The following is an 18,259-nucleotide window of genomic DNA, read 5'->3' as shown; positions in this document are numbered from 1 at the left end:
CTGTTTAAAGTTAAATTTTAACAAGCAACTATCTTCCTTAGATTTCACGGTCCTAAAGGCCACTAGCTGTACGTCATTCCATAGCTACGTTGTTGTTACCCTGGTTATATTGGTGTCTAATGTTACAGATTATTATTTTTTTGTTTCTTTCCAATATGAACCAGTGTCAATAATTAAAGGGATTTAGCCAAAGGATACTCCATCAATGTTTAATTACGAAAGTACCAACCCTCGGGACCCCACCAATTAGCCACAATGACTCTTCCCTAGATCCAGCTGTGACTGGTACTGCATTGGCCCCATTTAAGTGAATTCCCAGGGACAGAGATAAAATACCAAAAACACCTTTAAAGGCTATGTAAACCTTTGAAAGGGATTTTTTTTTTTTTTAAATAATAAAAAGGTCAATTAGTGTGTTTTGTGCAACTTTATAATAATTTTTTATTAAAAATTATTTTTACTTTTTGAGACACAGTTACTCTGTATTCTGTAGAGACGGATTCAGGTCTTAGCGCACGATACAGCTGCTTTGTATACAGAATAGAAAGCAGCTGTATCTCAAAAAGTAAAAATAATTTTAATATAAACTAATTATAAAGTTGCACAACACACACTTTTTTATTAAAAAAAATAGTTTGGTTTAGTCTCGGAGGAAAAACACATGGGAGAACATTTAAACTAAGGACTCCCATCCTTGCAACTCAACCACTGAGCCACCACTCCACTTACAATTCCCTGAACTGACTTGTAATATCTTTTAATATTCTATTGAACAGTTTTTTTTTAAGTTTACGATCAATAATGACAGCCATTTAACTGCCTATAGGTGTTGTCATCCCGCTTACCACAGATCTTAAATAGAACTTCAATCTGCATTGCTATGCACATATTTTTCACCGTTTAGAACATAGAATTTTGGTGGACAAGAATAAAGTGAATTCAAATGTTAAGAGGATGTTGTCTACAAGATAAGTAGTTTATGCTGCATCAATGATCCCTAACTATGGGTTGTCTGCTTTTGAAAATAAACCCCCCAAAAAAACTTGAACACTGGATATCTCCTAGCTGAGACCCCAAAAGATTAGTGTAATCTGCAAAGGAGCTTGGTTGCAAGTGTTCAACTCCACTGCATGGACACACTGGGTCCTCCAGCAACAGACTTTAGTAGTCCCTCTCTGCTCTGGCTAATTGATGGAGGAGCCAAATAATTATTTGGGGCCTCCATCAATTAGTAATAACTCGTTTATTACTTAGAAACGTTGAATTAAAAATTAGAATAATTTGATACACTAAAAAAAATACTGTTTTATAATCCCCAAAATATCTGCACTTGGCGCTGGTATTCACATTTGTATATCTTTACATTGTCAAGCTCTGAAATTATATCTACCATATCAAAAGTAACGAGACAACTGAGTATTTTACAATTCGTTTAGTTTTTGGAAAGCACCAGACGACCCATTCAAGTTCTTTTTAAAAAACATACACAGCTCTTCAGCCTCCCGGAGGATCTGAAGTCAGAAAGTGAGAAAGAGTATATAAAGGCTGGAAGTGGACTGGGAATATTCGGCATAGACTACCTGCTGGAATTCATTAGCTTTATTGCACAGAATTGCCAGCCTGATAAAAAATGCAGGAGTTTATGTACATTCAGAAAATGGAGCAGTTTAAAGATCTAAGGGCACTATTAGAAGATAGTGACTCTCTTGGGAAGTTCTATGTCTTCTTCTCTTGACCTAGCCCAAACTTTTTCTTTAGGACCGTGAAAGAAAAAATGCAAACAAGAAAGCAGCTATGAATTCAGCCTGTAAGTAGTGAAGACTAAAATGGCTCTACTAGGGGAAAAAATATTTGTATATATTAGAAAGGATGTAAATAGTGAGATGGTTTATTTATGCTAACCAATTCCAGTTTCATGACTGGTGTGTCACTAGGTTTCCTTTACCTGGGGCAAATATTGGGTTTATTGCCTTGGCCTAAGCAGATTGACATGTTGGTGCTTTCCTTTGCACCCAAAACCAGAGTGACATACTGCACCAGCTCCCCCGTAGCATTGCCCCTGATTCAGCATGGAAAGCTGCAGGTAACAATATAACATTAATCACTCTGGAAGTAAATTTTAAGTCCAATAAGGCAAATCTTATCAACTAGCCTCTGCATTGCAACCACAGTAACAAATAAAAAAAAAAATCCAAAACTTCAGTAACTGTAGTAAATGCTGGATCTAAAACTCTGGGTGTTAGAAACTGTGTCATTTTGTGAATTATGCCATATACTATTCCCTTCTTTTAATGTGCGAAAACTTCATTAGTTGAATTTCCTTAAATTTCCAAGACATTTTTATAGCTTGGTACTGTGTACACAATATAGGGGTTTCTAGCCTAAAATATAAATTTATGGCCTATCATTATAATATGTTTTGAGTTTCTTCAAGTATACGGTATCTTAAGGATTGGTTAATGTTTCCCGGAAAACTTACCGTATTTATTATGCCCTAATAAGTCGTATTAAAGGGGTTTCCTAAAAACAAAAACAGCCTCTGCAATGCCTAAAACATAAATGTTTCACTGTTTTGATGTTCAGTATAATATACTTTTGATAATACATAATAAAATAAAAGACATTTTAAAAAATAATAAATATTTTTAGCCTGTCCCTGTAACTAATCACAGATAATGAATGTTTATTATAATAATGTGATAAATAATGATATCAGTATAAGGGTATGTTCACACGACAGCTTCCGTAACGGCTGAAATTACGGGGATGTTTCCGCCTGAAAACATCCCCGTAATTTCAGCCGTAACGGCATGTGCAGGCGCTTGAATGCCGCGTCCATTACGGATGTAATTGGCGCTGCTATTCATTGGAGTCAATGAATAACGGCTCCAATTACGCCCAAAGAAGTGACAGGTCACTTCTTTGACGCGGGCGTCTATTTACGCGCCGTCATATGACAGCGGCGCGTAAATTACGCCTCGTGTGAACAGACAAACGTCTGCCCATTGCTTTTAATGGGCAGATGTTTGTCAACACTATTGAGGCGCTATTTTCGGACGTAATTCGGGGCAAAAACGCCCGAATTACGTCCGTAATTAGTGCGTGTGAACATACCCTAATAGATACATTCCCCTTATCTTTGGACATCTACCAAGCAAGCTATTGTTGTGATTACCTATTTAATTTTACAATATTATCTTGCATATTTAATATTCATTATTGGATATATATCTTTATATCATAGGACCAATGGAATTCAGGAAATACAATTCTGACAATTACAGTATTAGTCTGCTGATTAAATCTCTAATTTCATTGTTGCCAGGGAGTATTTAATTTGTTTAATGAGTGGAATTGCGGAAATACATAACACATCACATCTTATAAAATTGACCATTTAGATCTGAAGTAACGTGGGTTGTATTCATGTTGGTAATTTTATCCAATACAGGCATTATAAACCCAACACTTGTGCATTATATATTTGCGGCACCACTTATTTTTGCTTGTAATGGCACCATTCTGGCAATACATTACACTGTCTCCTTAGCATCAGAAAATTGTTATTGGTTATTAAGTGGAAATCAGGATAAAATATAAATTTTGTTCCTTCGTGTGACACTTCCAAGAGTTTTACCATCAAAGGCGTAACAATGAATGATGGGCCTAACAGCGAAAGGGGCCCTAGCATGTGAGTTCAGGACACAACGACATAAAGGGTCCCCAAATAATTATTTTTTTCCTTTGTTTCCTTGTATTCAATTCTCCTACCTTCTTTCAATCTCTCCTTTTATTATACAAAATGATCACTAACTGCACCCCAACTCTGAGTAAAGGTGGTCCCCATTGGTCGCTGTGCCCCATTGCAGCTGCTATGCCTAGTAGTTGTTTCCTTTGAGACTTTTTATCGTACATCTACTGGAATTTCTGATTAGTGGGGGTCGATTGCTAAGACTGAGAGCGGGTGCATAAATAATCATTTAACTGTGACCACACATGTGCAGCAAATTGTTTCGTGGGGATCCCAGTGGTCGGACCTCCACAAATAAGGCTTAGTTGATATGCAAAAAAGTCTGTGAAGGGAAAATCCCTTTAAGTTAGAAATGAGAAAGAAAATATTTAAAAAAAACACGTATTTGTCAGTCTCCCAGATATTCTGTTAGCTGGGGGAAGCAAACAGTCTTAAAGAAATCTTTGCTGCCTATCCATTTTTAGCATTGGAACCTAAGAGCTCATCTTGCCTGGTTTCAATTGCAGACATAGTATAGGGCACCAACAGTCTGATGATATATGTACACTTGATTTCTATGAATGTCTCCTACCAAAGGCTACATGCTGTTCTAGATCCCCATGATAAAATGCCATGTACAATATCCCTGTATGAGTTCATTAACATTGTCGATTATTACTAATTTACAGTACTCAATACATTATTTCTTGAACTGAGTAAAATTGTAATAAGATTTTTATTTTATTATGTGCATATATGTTGAGTATGAGATCAAATTTATATATATATATATATATATATATATATATATATATATATATATATATATATGTAAGGCCTTATTCACACGAACGTTGAATACGTCACACGGACCTATGTAATTCAATGGGGCCGTTCACACGGCCATTGCTTCAACGGAGCGTGTGAAGGGTCAGTGAAAAGATAGGACATGTCCTATTTTTTTGCACTTCACGCGTCCCTCCATAGACTCTAGACTATGGGGGATGTGTGATAACGCGTCCCACAGGGGTGCAGCAGTTATCACGTCTGAGGTTTGCTACGATCGTGTGAATCCAATATTAGACATTCATTTGCTTCATGCACTTTATAACCATTAATTTTTGTGTCAGGTTTTTGTGTTGTTCCTTATAAAGTTCATTACCCTCTTGTGTTGTCTAAAATGGTAAGAAAATAAGCCTGATTTGTTCTCCTTTGTAGAGCCAAGCTGAAGCGCACTACAAAGGCAGTAAACATGCCAAGAAGCTCAAATCACTAGAGTCCACGAAAAATAAGCAAAAAACGGGTTCTCCCAAGGACAGCACCAAGGCTATTACGAGCTCAACGGCCAGCCACAAATCAGGTCAATAAAACTGTTGTTTTTTTGTGCTTCATTTTCTTTACCTTATCTAAAAGTGAACATGTGAATGTATTTGTGAACAAATCTAATGAATGTCAAATATTGAGCAGCTGCTCAAAATATTATAGAGCAATTCCAACCCTATAATAACTATACTTGTATGCTTTTAGCATCTGAGTACTGGTGAATACAGAAAAAGTTGCAATTAGAAGACGATGATGCTTTTCAGCAAGAATCAAAATAAAACATTTCTAACCACAACAAAGTACTACTCATTTAATATGGTTTGTTTTTTAAATTGAGTGGAATTGCTCCTAAATTAGTGAAAATGTTATAAACTTTTGCAGAGTTTTTATTCAAAAAGCATAAAAACCAATAAAATATCCCAATGTGCCTACATGTTTTATTAGGGACCCTTCTGTTAGCGTCTACCCCTGTGGTTGTCCTAATTGATTTCTCTGTGTGCTATTTAATTCTTAATTTCCCCTGCAGTATATCTGCCTACCGGATGCTTCTAGAGACTGCTAATCAGCTTATTGTTGGGGTACCCCTGTAATAAAAACTAGACAGCCCATTCCACATTGCAGGATAGGTTGTTAAAACTAGTATTTAAAAGGTTCTATACGCATAGAGCATAATTGTGGATCCTTTATCTTCAGACCTTCTGATGTGAGGTTGTTGTGGTGTGGTTGGCATTGGCCATATGGCAGCTTCCTCCCCCTTCCCATTCACTGACCCTTTTTTCTTCCTTACACCCTAATCTTATTCTACCTCTTCTCTCTATTCTTTTTTCTTTTCCGTCTGTTATTTTCCCTTCCCATGACATTCTTAGTATCATGTCTATAAGAAGTATTATTCCCCTTGGACTTTTTCATGTTTTATTGTGTAACATCATTAACTCTCAGAGGAACTAATTAGGTTTTCTGACATTGATCAACAGAAAGTGACTCTTTAATGTCACAGTGAAAACAAATGTTTACAAAGTGATCTACATTCATCTCAATTACTTAACACAATGCATTATACAGTATTTGGCTGATCTTTGGCAGTAGTAGGCAGTAGTAGGTTTCTATCCACACTGATGTAATTCCGTACTCCGTACAAGATATACAAAGCAAAGTATCTGCAGTTATTCACTAACCACATAGAAAGACAGCACATAGTATAAAAATGTATAAAAGAATCAAAACCAAAAAGTTACATTGTGACAAAGAACACAATATTGCATTGTACATACGGACAATGGATGTCAGCTTAAATTTTTGCATTTTAGTAGATTTTAACAATTAATAAACAGTACAACGAGTAAAAAAAAATCATAGACATCAATTGCAAACTGACAACATTGCAAATTAGAACACCACAGAGAACAATGGAGTAACCTGGTATACTAATAATGGAGTAACCTGGTATACTAATAATTCATGTTATGTTGACAAGTGATTTGCTGCTGCCATAGCTTTTTTTCTTTTATTTTAAGTATCCTTGAAAACATAGGTTTATCTAATGTATGCAGCAATTTATTTCACTACACATACATATCGGAGAGGAGGCATATACACTTCATGGTCAAAAGTATGTGGACCTCTCTTTTTATTATTGAGTTTAGGTGTTTTAGACACGCCCCTTACAAACAGGTGCGTAAAATCAAGCACACAGCCATGCGATCTCCATAGACAAACATTGGTAGCGGTATGTGTTATACTGAAGTGCTCAGTGACTTTAAACGTGACACGGTCATCGGATGGCAATTTTTCTCACAAGTCAGTTTAATATTTCTAATTTTGCTAGATCTGCCCTAGTCAACTGTAACTACTACATTATTACCAACATTTGAAGCCCCAAAATCAAGACATTTAAGCCCAACCCTGCTCTGCTGAGGAACACCCCCAAAATGGCTGTAAAGGCACACTTTCTGTGCATATTTGCATAGACAATGCCCCTTTTGTGGTCTGGTTCACGGCACTGTCCTGACAAAATCGGGACTGTTGGCAAGTATGCTGCTATTATTGTACAGTTAAAGCATATAGGAGTAACAAAAACTCAGCCACAAAGTGGTGGACCACACATACTCACAGAGTCGGCCACCAAGTGCGTCGGGAGCTTCATGAACTGGGTTTCCATGGTCAAGCAGCTGCACACAGTCTTAAGATTACCATGCTCAATGCCAAGCGTCGGCTAGAGTGGTGAAAAGCATGCCACTATTGGAGTCTGGAGCAGTGGAAATATGTTCTCTGGAGTGTCGAATCACATTTTACTATATGGCAATCTGATGGACGAAAGTGGGTTTGGCGGATGACAGGAGAATGCTACCTACCAGAATGCATAGTTCCTACTGTAAAATTTAGCTGAAGGAGGGCTAATGGTCTGGGGCTGTTTTTCAGGGTTTGGTCTAGGCCCCTTATTTCCAGTGAAGGGTAATATTAATGCTACAGCATACAGACCTTTTAGACAAGTATATGCTTCAAACTTTGTGGAAACAGCTTGGGGGAGGCCTTTCCTGTTCCAGCATGACTGTGCCCCGGAGTACAACGTGAGGTCCTTAAAGACATGGTGTGATGAGTTTGGTGTAGAGGAACTCAGGTAGTTTCACAGAGCCCTGACCTTAACCCCATTAAACCCCTTGCGATTAATTGTGATTGCAAGCCAGACTGCTCTCTTGACTGAATGGGCACAAATTACCATGGACAGACTACAAAATCTTTTGGGAAAACCTTTCCTGAAGAGTGGAGGCCGTTATATCCTCAAAATGGGGCCCAACTCCATATTAACCCCCTTGATTTTGAAATGGGATGTCCAAATAGTGTATTTAAAGGGGTTGTCCCACCATAACAACTTATCACATATACATTGCTGGGACCCACACTGATCAACAAGTTCCTGTGACAACTGTTTGATCGGAGCGGTGGTCATCCATTCTCTATGGGCCTCACGGAGATAGCAGTGGGACCCACAGCGATCAAACACTTAACCTGTAGCTAGGTAATAAGTAGCTATGGTGGGACTTCACATTGCACATGGGTTATTCATCAACACTATACTTCAGACAAACACATGGAATTTTTTACCGCTCAAATGGCGCTGAGTAACCAGTCCAACGTGTAGTCAGTGAGAACACTCTCCCCCAGTCTTGATGCAATGGACAATGCGCGATCCAATGTGGTTGCAGATGGTTCTTCTTATTCCTACATATTTATTTAGTCTTAGAAACTTTATTGTCTATGAGATATATTATTAGTGCAGAGAAGTTGAAGTGTTTATTTTTTGTCTGATGACAGTAATTAATCCTTCAAAAGGAAGTGAGATATTGTATTTCTTTCCAAGTAAAGGCAATCAACAAAATACATTTCCTATTCTATCCTTGGGAGTAGGATAGTAATCATTCATTACCCACTAGGTGTCCCATTAAGAATAGAAGCATGACAGTAAAATATATGTTGAAAATCTGGCCATTTCCTAGGAAACAGAGAGAGCACAATAATCTGAACTAAATCCATCCACAAAGGAAGTGTAGATTTCCATTATGCCGGCACATGGAGCTTCCACGCGCAATAAAAGGAGAAAATAGCTAGACAATTTCTACGAGCATGAAACGGCACAAAGCAACTATGTCAACATATAGCCCGTCGTACATCACACGCTGCCATTTACAGCCTTCTTTTGCCAAGAGGAAAATCACGTCTTTCTTTTAACTTCTAGATAATTTATACTGACTGAAAAAATATATGACCAGAACCAATTTATTTTTATTTTTTTCATTTACATGGATGGTGTAGCACGCCGCTTATTTTAGTCATTTACTTTAATACAATGAAACGATATTGCCTGTATATACTAAAGAATGCTAATTTTTGGGATTTGCATCGCAGACAATGCTTGTCAGATTCTCATAGCCTCAGTGTTTACAGCATAAGACTAGATTCACACATGCTGTTGTGATGCAGTTTTTCATGCAGTTTTTTGTGCCAAAGCCCGAGTGGGTCCAAAAAGAAGTAAAAGTATAAAGGAAAGACTAAAACTTCTCCTCTCTTTTGTATCCACTCCCATGTTTGGCTAAAAGAAACTGCATCAAAATCCGACATGAACACCGCATGTGTGATTCTAGCCTAAGGCTTGACGTCAGAGGACAGTCAGGGGGGTCCATACAAATTAAATTCTTGGCAAATTAATCTAATGTGTATAGGCAACTTTAGTGTTTGTTTTGCCTTATGCACAGACATGACCATATCACGGCTACATATGACCTCCGAGTTGTACGGATCCATAATACTGTGCTTACATGGGCACCATATGGTGGCACATAGAGTGTCTATGGCTCCATACTGAGCTGCAGAGCTGCAGGTACCTCTGTACATGTGGATGAACCCTTGTAGTTTTTCTTTTTTCCCTGACAGATGAAATTGTGATTATTGTCTGTAGATTCAGTGGTGTTTGGCAAAATCAACCTAAACCTATTATTTAAGATTATCCTCCAATTGCATCCTGACATGCATATACTATCTTGTATTTTTAATATAATTAAAGATACTTTATAAAATATAAAGATTTTATAATATATAATCTACGGCTTCCACTGAGAGGCACTACTTGCATTTTAGAAGTAAAATTTAGTTCTCAATCATATTAAAGAGGACACTGTCAGATCACGTCAAAAATAGAGCGATATGGGGGGCGTGGCCAGCTATGGGAGAGTGAAGACGTGCTTTCTCCAGCTCCTCACCCAGTGTGCTAAAATCGGCTGACATCCACTCTCAGACATGGGGAAGACGACTAAAAAACACAAGGCAGCAGCCCCTACCTGCCCCTCATCACCCCAGCGTGATATCGGGGAATACTTCGGGCGACAACCCCAGATGCAGCTCCGGGCCTCGATCCGGGCCGAGGCCGGGGGTCAAGATGGCCGCCCGACCTCTCCATCTCCACTGTCTCAGTGCCCTGAGCTGATAGAGACGGCAACAGAAGTCGCTCACTTACCCGTCCGGGTCCAGAATCTGGAGGCCTCCGATTCCGCATCTCTTCTCCGGGCTGTGGAGGATCCTGCGGCCCGGCCGACCTCGCCTGCCTGCATCCAAGATGGCCGCCGGGACTCTGTGGTGCTCAGATGTGGGCCTGCTCTGGGGAATACGGCCCCCTTCACAATCTCTCCGGATGGGAGAGCCCCGGTGCAGAGGGTATCGGACCCTCGGTCTCATTGTGAGGCATCTGGGGCTCCCTCCGCGGCAGGTGCCGCTTTTCTGCCATCAGGCCTCGTGGCCTCTCAAGATGGCCGCCGGCGCTCTCCGGCTGGCCTGCAGACGTCGGGTCTCCATCCACCTACGCCATTGCTTTCATGGCCTGATGGCCAGCTACCTCCTGGACCTGACTGCGGCCTGCTACCACCTGATCCGGCCTCCAGGGTCGCAGGAGACGCCACAGCTGCCCTGACTACAGCTCCACAGCAGGACGATTCATATGAGAGGCGCAGTGAGTACCGAGGCTCTGAACCTCCTGCCCCCAGTGTCTCTTTACAGCCTGTAGGGCCACTAGTCCCAGACCTCCCCACTCCTCTCAGGGGCCCTGGGCTGGTGGGGGCCCCCCCATCTTGGTCCTCCAGCTCCTCAAGGAGCAGCGCCCCAAAAGTCCCCTCAACCACCGCCCCGGCCGGGCATGTGGGATTTCCCCTTCAATCCGGGACTTTGCCTGCATTACATACCCGTGACCAGGGTCCTCAATTCCACCCACTTCCTTCTCCTGACCTGGAATATGCCCATGCTCCGATGGATATACCAGCAGACCTTGCATTAAGTCTCACAGACCCGTCGTCTGGAGGTATATGTGAAAATAGGCCGGCGACTCTTTCAGACATCCGCCAGCTTGTCCAACTGTTGCCCACCAGGGCTGATATGTCTTCCTTTGCCAGACAGATCGTGGAAGAATGTAAGCTGGAGTTTACTCAATTTCGGGCTGAACTTTCCTCACTTTCTACAAGGGTGGACACTCTTACGCAGGAGCGGGTTGCTGATAATGCCACTATTGCAAATATCCAATCTACTATTCAGCAGCACTCAGCTCAGCTGTTCACTTTGCAACAACACCTCGATGATATCGAAAATCGTAACAGGAGGAACAACCTACGTGTGAGAGGATTGCCCGAATCTATTCCTACGTCCGATCTGTTTTCAACTCTCTCCACCATCTTCAATACTTTACTAGGCCGTCCGCCAAATACCCATATAGAGATCGACCGGGCACATAGAGCTCTCCGCCCTGTAAGTGCTGATGATCCTCGGCCGAGGGATGTCATCTGCCGAATCCATTTCTACGCAATCAAGGACTCTATCCTGCAAAAAATCCGGCGGCAGCCCATCATTCTCCATCAAGGCACGCAGTTACGTATTTTGCCGGATTTATCTCGACATACGCTGGCGCAAAGAGCTGCTCTCAAGCCCCTGCTGGAGGTGCTCCGAAACCGGGACATCATTTACAGGTGGGGCTTCCCGTTTGCCCTTATGGTCAGACGGGATGGCCGTACCTATACCGTGCGATCCCCGACCGACTTGCCTAGTTTCTTGCGGGACTTGAACCTTCCTCATGTTGCGTTACCAGAGTGGCCCTCATTGTTATCCTCTGCTGGCGGAGGATCGAGAGGGAGACGCCCGCTCCCTGGGCCTCTATCTGTGGCAGAGGGTCGCCCTCCACGAGGACCCCGCAGAAGATCTAGACGCCGACAAGAACGGGACCCTACTCCACCCATGGAGACCGCCCGTTCGGCGTGATGACCCGGATTTCACACCCCGGGAATCCTTCCTTTTACGTATTTACTTGCTGTCGGTTTTCAAGAATGCCTGTGGTTTTGAGTATTACCTTCAGATGCCTTCCAATGTCTTCCTCTTGCTCATTATTTAAAGTGTGCAATGATGTTAAGCTGTCAATATTTATAATATGGTACGCTGGGGAGTGCGGATAACTCTTATGCGTAGTTGTCACCTTCCCCCTGTAGGTTTTGGACCGAATTTTTGGTCTACCGCAATTGTGCGCTTAGCTGGTGCGGCAGTTGTTTTCTTACTGCCTTTTTTGTTTGATTTTATGTCTGTGTTTTTCTCTAATGCTCTGTTCTTTACTCCTAGCTTGTTTCCCTCCTCTTCCTCCCTCCTGGCGATCCTGGACTCCGATCCCTCGTGCGTTAGCCGGCATACTTCAGCGAGCCGCTTAGTCTGCACCCATGGCTGACCTTACTATTGCCTCCTTCAATGTGAAGGGGCTGAATGTTCCTGAAAAGCGGGCGCAAATTCTACACCATCTACACAAGCGTAAGGTACACATTGCATGCTTCCAGGAGACACACTTTAAGGAGGGACATACCCCTACTATCAAGCACAAACATTACACTACGTGGCATTTCAGTAATAATCCCCTCTCCAGATCGTGTGGAGTTGCCATAGCCCTCCACAAGTCCCTCCCCCATCAGGTTGTTAATATGGTTGTCGGTCCCGACGCAAGATACATCATCTTAGTGCTTAATATTGGTGGGAGGGAATTCACGGTGATTAACGCTTATGCTCCCAATCAGGGTCAGGTGCCCTTCGTTCTCCAACTTATAGAAGCCGCCCTTCCGGTGGTCCGGGGGACTGTGGTGCTGTGCGGAGACTTTAACCTTACTCTGGATCCGACGGTGGATAATTCTACTGGTCGCTCTAGTGTTGCATATGGTGCTATTAGACGGGCGAGGCGTGCTCTCCTACAGCTTCAACTTTGTGATGCATGGCGCCTACAACACCCCACTGATAGGGATTATAGTTTCTACTCCCATCCGCATGGCACCTACAGTCGCTTGGATTACATTTTCATCCAGCAGCATGCTCTCCCCTGGGTAGCCTCTACGTCCATTGGCAGTATCCTGTGGTCTGATCATGCCCCGGTATACTGTACCTTACAACTCCCCTTCATCACTAAAGGCTCCTGGACTTGGAGACTGAATGAGTCCCTGCTCCTGGATGGGATGTGCCATGATGATTTACTTCAAACGGTGGAATATTTCACACTTGATCACGCTCAGGATGACACGTCCCCCTTGGTGCGTTGGGAAGCCCTTAAATGTGTTCTCAGGGGGGTCCTCATAAAACACGGAGCGCGCCTTAAAAGAGAAAGGGCCCACTCCCTTAAAATTGCGCTCCAAAAAATTAGCACTCTTGAACTGGCCCACAAGCGTGCGTTGTCTCTTCCGATTTTACGGGAGTTACAGGTTGCCCGACAGGATGCCAGACGGCTGTTGGACTCTGCCCAGCAGCGCGCTCTCCAAGTCTGTCGCAGTAAATTCTACGAGTTTGGCAATAAGAGCGGACGCATGTTGGCCAGAGCTTTAAAAACTAAGATTGCCCAATCACACATCCCAAATACTAAAGCTCCTTCTGGCCAGGTGGTTCACACGACCCCAGAGATAGCGGATTGCTTCCATACCTTTTTCTCTAATCTTTACAACCTTGACCCTCCCACCCCTACCCACTCTCATCTGCCAGACGGGGATTCTTTCTCTTCTCCCTTCACACCGTTGTCTAGGGAGATAGCTGAGGAACTTGATAAGGACTTCACCTCCCCGGAGCTCCTTGCGGTTATAACCGATCTTCCTGGGGGAAAGAGTCCTGGCCCGGATGGCTACACTGCCAAGTTTTACAAGGTGTTGGCTGACCGGTTGTTACCGTTTTTACTGCCAGCTTTTAATTCTATCTCCCCGGAGGTCCGGTTTCCTCCTAGCTCCACCTTGGCTCATGTCACGGTTATCCCTAAGCCGGGTAAGGATCCTCAACTCTGCTCCAGTTATCGTCCCATCTCCTTGCTCAATGTAGACCTGAAAATTTACGCCAAATTGCTCGCCAATAGACTAAATAACTACCTGCCTGATCTAATCCACCCGGATCAGGTGGGCTTTGTGCCTGGTCGGGAGGCCCGGGATAACACCCTTAAAACTCTAGATATTATCCACCACGCCCAGACTAACCACATCCCGCTCATGATCCTGTCCCTAGATGCTGAAAAGGCGTTTGACAGAATATCGTGGCCTGCCCTTTACCAAACCCTTCGGCATGTGGGAATAGGACCCTCTCTCTTGGCAAAAATCATGGCATTGTATCGTACGCCTTCGGCCCAAATAAAAATAAATGGCTCCCTCTCGGCACCTTTCCCTATTTACAATGGCACGAGACAGGGTTGTCCCCTATCCCCCCTGTTATATGTTCTGGTTATGGAACACCTCATGGCCTCCATTCGGAGCAACACGGATATTAAGGGTATTAATATTGGAGGGATGGAATACAAGTGCTCGGCATTTGCTGATGACCTATTGGTCTATCTCACAGATCCTCATGTCTCTCTTCCTTCATTGATGTCCGAGTTGTCCCGTTTTGGAACATGGTCTAATTTCAAAATCAATTTCTCTAAGTCGGAAGCGCTAAATGTTTCTCTCCCGGGCCCGTTAGTGTCGCTTCTCCAAAGTAATTTCCCCTTTTCTTGGCCCTCCAGAGGTATTACATATTTGGGTGCCCGTATAAGTGGTGACCTTACACAACTGTTTACAAATAATTATATCCCCCTACTGGCCAAGTTTCGCACTGATCTTAATTCCTGGCATAAGACTGAATTTTCCTGGTTTGGCCGTATCAATATTATTAAGATGTCGCTCCTCCCCCGCTTGCTTTATCTCCTGCAGACGATCCCCATCTCTATCCCATCCTTCTATTGGTTGCGGCTTCAGCGTTGCTTCGGCTCCTTCATTTGGCCGACTGGTCGCCCACGTCTGAGCCGGGCTCTTCTGACTCGCTCCAGGGGTACGGGTGGGGTTGGTCTGCCGGATTGTAGGCTCTACTATCTAGCATCAACTCACGCACGTGTTTTAGATTTTTTTCATAACCGTGAATCAAAACTATGGGTCCGTTTGGCTCAACAACTATGTCCCAGTACCCTATCATCCCTGCCGTGGACCCTGCCCGGGAACAGACCGACTCAAACCTCCTTTGTGGTCCATCATACCCTTCTGGTATTGAGGTCCTTAGGACCTGAAAGTACGCTTATAGACCCCCTGGGTCCTTTAACTCCAATCACAGACAATCCAGCCTTTCCTGCTGGTAAGGCTGGTCGCTCCTTCCTAGGCAGGCCGTCCACCAATCCCATGTATTTTGCCCAGGTTCTCTCCGCTTCCTCTCTTCTCCCTCTAACATCCATCTGCCCCGATGCTGTGCCCTCCACTCGCCGTATATATGAATATGCCCAGTTAAAGCACTTTTATGGAGCGGTTAAGCGACGCGCACATCTTCACCGGTTGTTGACGGACTTTGAGCGCCTATGTGTCTCCACCCAGCCCCCTACCCATATCATATCCACGATATATAAGTTACTCCTTTCACAGCGTTCCCAACAACTCCCCTCCTTCTGCGGGGCCTGGGAGAGAGAATTGCATACTACATTTACTGACGCACAATGGAAGCGATGTTTCTCCCTCTCACAAAAAGCATCTATAGCCACTAGGGCCCAAGAAACTAGCTACAAAATAGTATCTAGATGGTACCGGGTCCCGGCTGCGCTTCATAAATGGTATCCATCTATGCCTGACAATTGTTGGCGTTGTGGTGATGTAGGAGGTTGTATGTCTCATGTTTGGTGGAGTTGCCCCTTGTTGAGGAGTTTTTGGGATGCGGTACTTAAATTGATATTGGAGGTTACTGGAGTCTCTGTCCCCAACTCTCCGGAAGCAGCTCTTTTATTCATGTTCCCGATGCCAATACAAGTTTATAAAAGCTCACTAGTTAGACACCTCCTTCAGGCAGCAAAGTCAGTGATCCCGCGCAGGTGGAAAACGGCAATACCTCCAACATTAGATGAGTGGTTTCAGGAAGTTGCCGCGATACAGCGAATGGAACACCTGGTGGCTCACTCTCCGGCAGCTGTGGTAAAATACACATCTACGTGGTATCCTTGGATAGTGTTTCTTTCTTCTCCTTCCTACCTCACGGCTGTAACCTGAGTTGGCCTATGCTCTTGTGAAATGTACTGTGACGCTTGCTGGCTGATGTTTTTTCACCCAGAATACCCCAGAATCGGAGTCCAGGATCCCCTTGTCCTCTCCCCTCCCTCCTACTCCTCCCCCTCTGGGGACCTTTTTCTATACTTTCTCTTCCCCTGTCTAGGGTAATGTGCCGCTCCCTCTCTGTTTGAATTAAGTGGCCTCACTGTGCCTCCTGATGTGTTGCTGTAAGAATTCTCCATGCTACTGTTGTATACTGCGCAGTGTCCTTCCTATTGAGATGTGATGCACATTATTGATTGATTTCTCTTCTTTGTTGTTGTTCTGATTTGTTTTTGATTTGGTCCACTGACCTTGTTTGTCGGTTCCATTTATGGTGTGGAGGCCTTCCCTCCACTATGTTGTGTAATTTTGTGTTTTGAAACTCAATAAAAATTTTTGAATAAGAAAAAAAAAAATAGAGCGATATGAACTCGGAGACAGGGCCGGCCCTAGGATAGATGGCGCCCTGTGCGAAATCATCTTTCGGCACCCGACCCCATCATTAAAAAAAAATGCCCCATAAAAAAATTATAATGCCCCTTTAGTGCCCCCATACAGTATAATAATAATAATATTTAATAATATTATATATTACAACCCCTTCAAGGACACAGTATTTTGGCCTCTAATTGTGCCCACAGTATTATGCCACCTGTAGTACCCCTACACAGTAGGCTTAGTGGCCCCCACATAGTATAGTGCCTCCCTGTAGATTTTGCCATACAGCCTCCCTGTAGACAGTGCCATAATCCCCCACCTCCTTTTTGTAGATCGTGCCATACAGCCCCCACCCCTCCTTGTAGACAGTGCCATACAGCCCCCCCCCCCACCTCCCCCTTGTAGACAGTGCCATACAGTCCCCCACCTCCCCCTTGTAGACAGTGACCCCAAACAAAAACAAAAATTGTACTCACCTAGGCCCCGTTCCCATGATGAACTGAGCTGCTCCATGACAGGACACTGTAGCCTAGTACAGAGTTTCCCAACCTTTTCGGACTCGAGGCAGCACTGGAAAAACAAAATTTGCTCAGGGCCCCACTACCAAAAATTGTTTTGAGAAAGACAGAAAACGGTTAAGAACAAGCAGTACACTCGTAGGGTCTGTTCACACACGTTTTTTGTAAGGCAAAAAAAATCTGCCTCAAAATACCTTCAGCAACTGATAGCGTTGTGTGAACTTTTTTTTGTGTTTTTTCTTAAGCTGTTGAAGCGAATGCAAAAGACGCAGGAAAAGAAGCTACAAACAGGTGCCGCAGGTATTTTCTGCCTCCTATTAATTTCAATTGGAGGTCAGAGGCGGAAACCACTTGAAGACCATCAGCCCCCACTCACAGTAAAATGACCATCAGCCCACCACTCACAGTAAAATGACCATCAGCCCACCACTCACAGATTCCCCCTGTAGGTAGCGCCACACAGCCCCTTGTAGGTAGCGCCACACAGCCCCTTGTAGGTAGCACCACACAGCCCCTTGTAGGTAGCACCACACAGCTCCTTTGTGGGTAGCGCCAGACAGCCCCCTTGTAGGTAGCGCCAGACAGCCCCCTTGTAGGTAGAGCCACACAGCCCCCTTGTAGGTAGCGCCACACAGCCCCCTTGTAGGTAGCGCCACACAGCCCCCTTGTAGATAGCGCCACACAGCCCCCTTGTAGATAGCGCCATACAGCCCCCTTGTAGATAGCGCCGCACAGCCCCCTGTAGGGAGTTCCGCACAGCCCCCTGTAGGGAGTGCCGCACAGCCCCCTGGTTGGTAGTGCCACACAGCCCACTGGTTGGTATTGCCCCACAGCCCCCTGGTTGGTAGTGCCCCAAAGCCCCCTGGTTGGTAGTGCCACACAGCCCACAGCCCCCTGGTTGGTAGTGCCACACAGCCCACAGCCCCCTGGTAGGTAGTGCCACACAGCCCACAGCCCCCTGGTTGGTAGTGCCACACAGCCCACAGCCCCCTGGTTGGTAGTGCCACACAGCCCACAGCCCCCTGGTAGGTAGTGCCACACTGCCCACTGCCCCCTTGTAGGTAGTGCCACCCAGCCCACAGCCCCCTGGTTGGTAGTGCCACACAGCCCCCTGGTTGGTAGTGCCACACAGCCCACAGCCCCCTGGTAGGTAGTGCCACACTGCCCACTGCCCCCTTGTA

At 44.2% G+C, this 18,259-nt stretch overlaps 1 protein-coding gene across 6 annotated transcripts in view; it reads left to right on the top strand.

The window, feature by feature from the left end:
* The window catches only part of ZNF385B (zinc finger protein 385B), a 384,342-nt gene that overhangs the window by 340,180 nt on the left and 25,903 nt on the right, over positions 1-18,259 (top strand). For all 6 annotated transcript variants that reach the window (XM_075829528.1, XM_075829525.1, XM_075829527.1 and 3 more), the window contains one exon: positions 4,949-5,090. In XM_075829528.1, the coding sequence (XP_075685643.1) occupies positions 4,949-5,090 (142 nt within the window). The remainder of the gene's footprint in view (positions 1-4,948; positions 5,091-18,259) is intronic.

Source organism: Rhinoderma darwinii, chromosome 6 (assembly GCF_050947455.1).
Source record: "Rhinoderma darwinii isolate aRhiDar2 chromosome 6, aRhiDar2.hap1, whole genome shotgun sequence".
Lineage (NCBI taxonomy): Eukaryota > Metazoa > Chordata > Amphibia > Anura > Rhinodermatidae > Rhinoderma > Rhinoderma darwinii.
The sequence above is the reverse complement of the archived record's forward strand: the minus strand, read 5'-3'. Positions and strand labels throughout refer to the sequence as shown.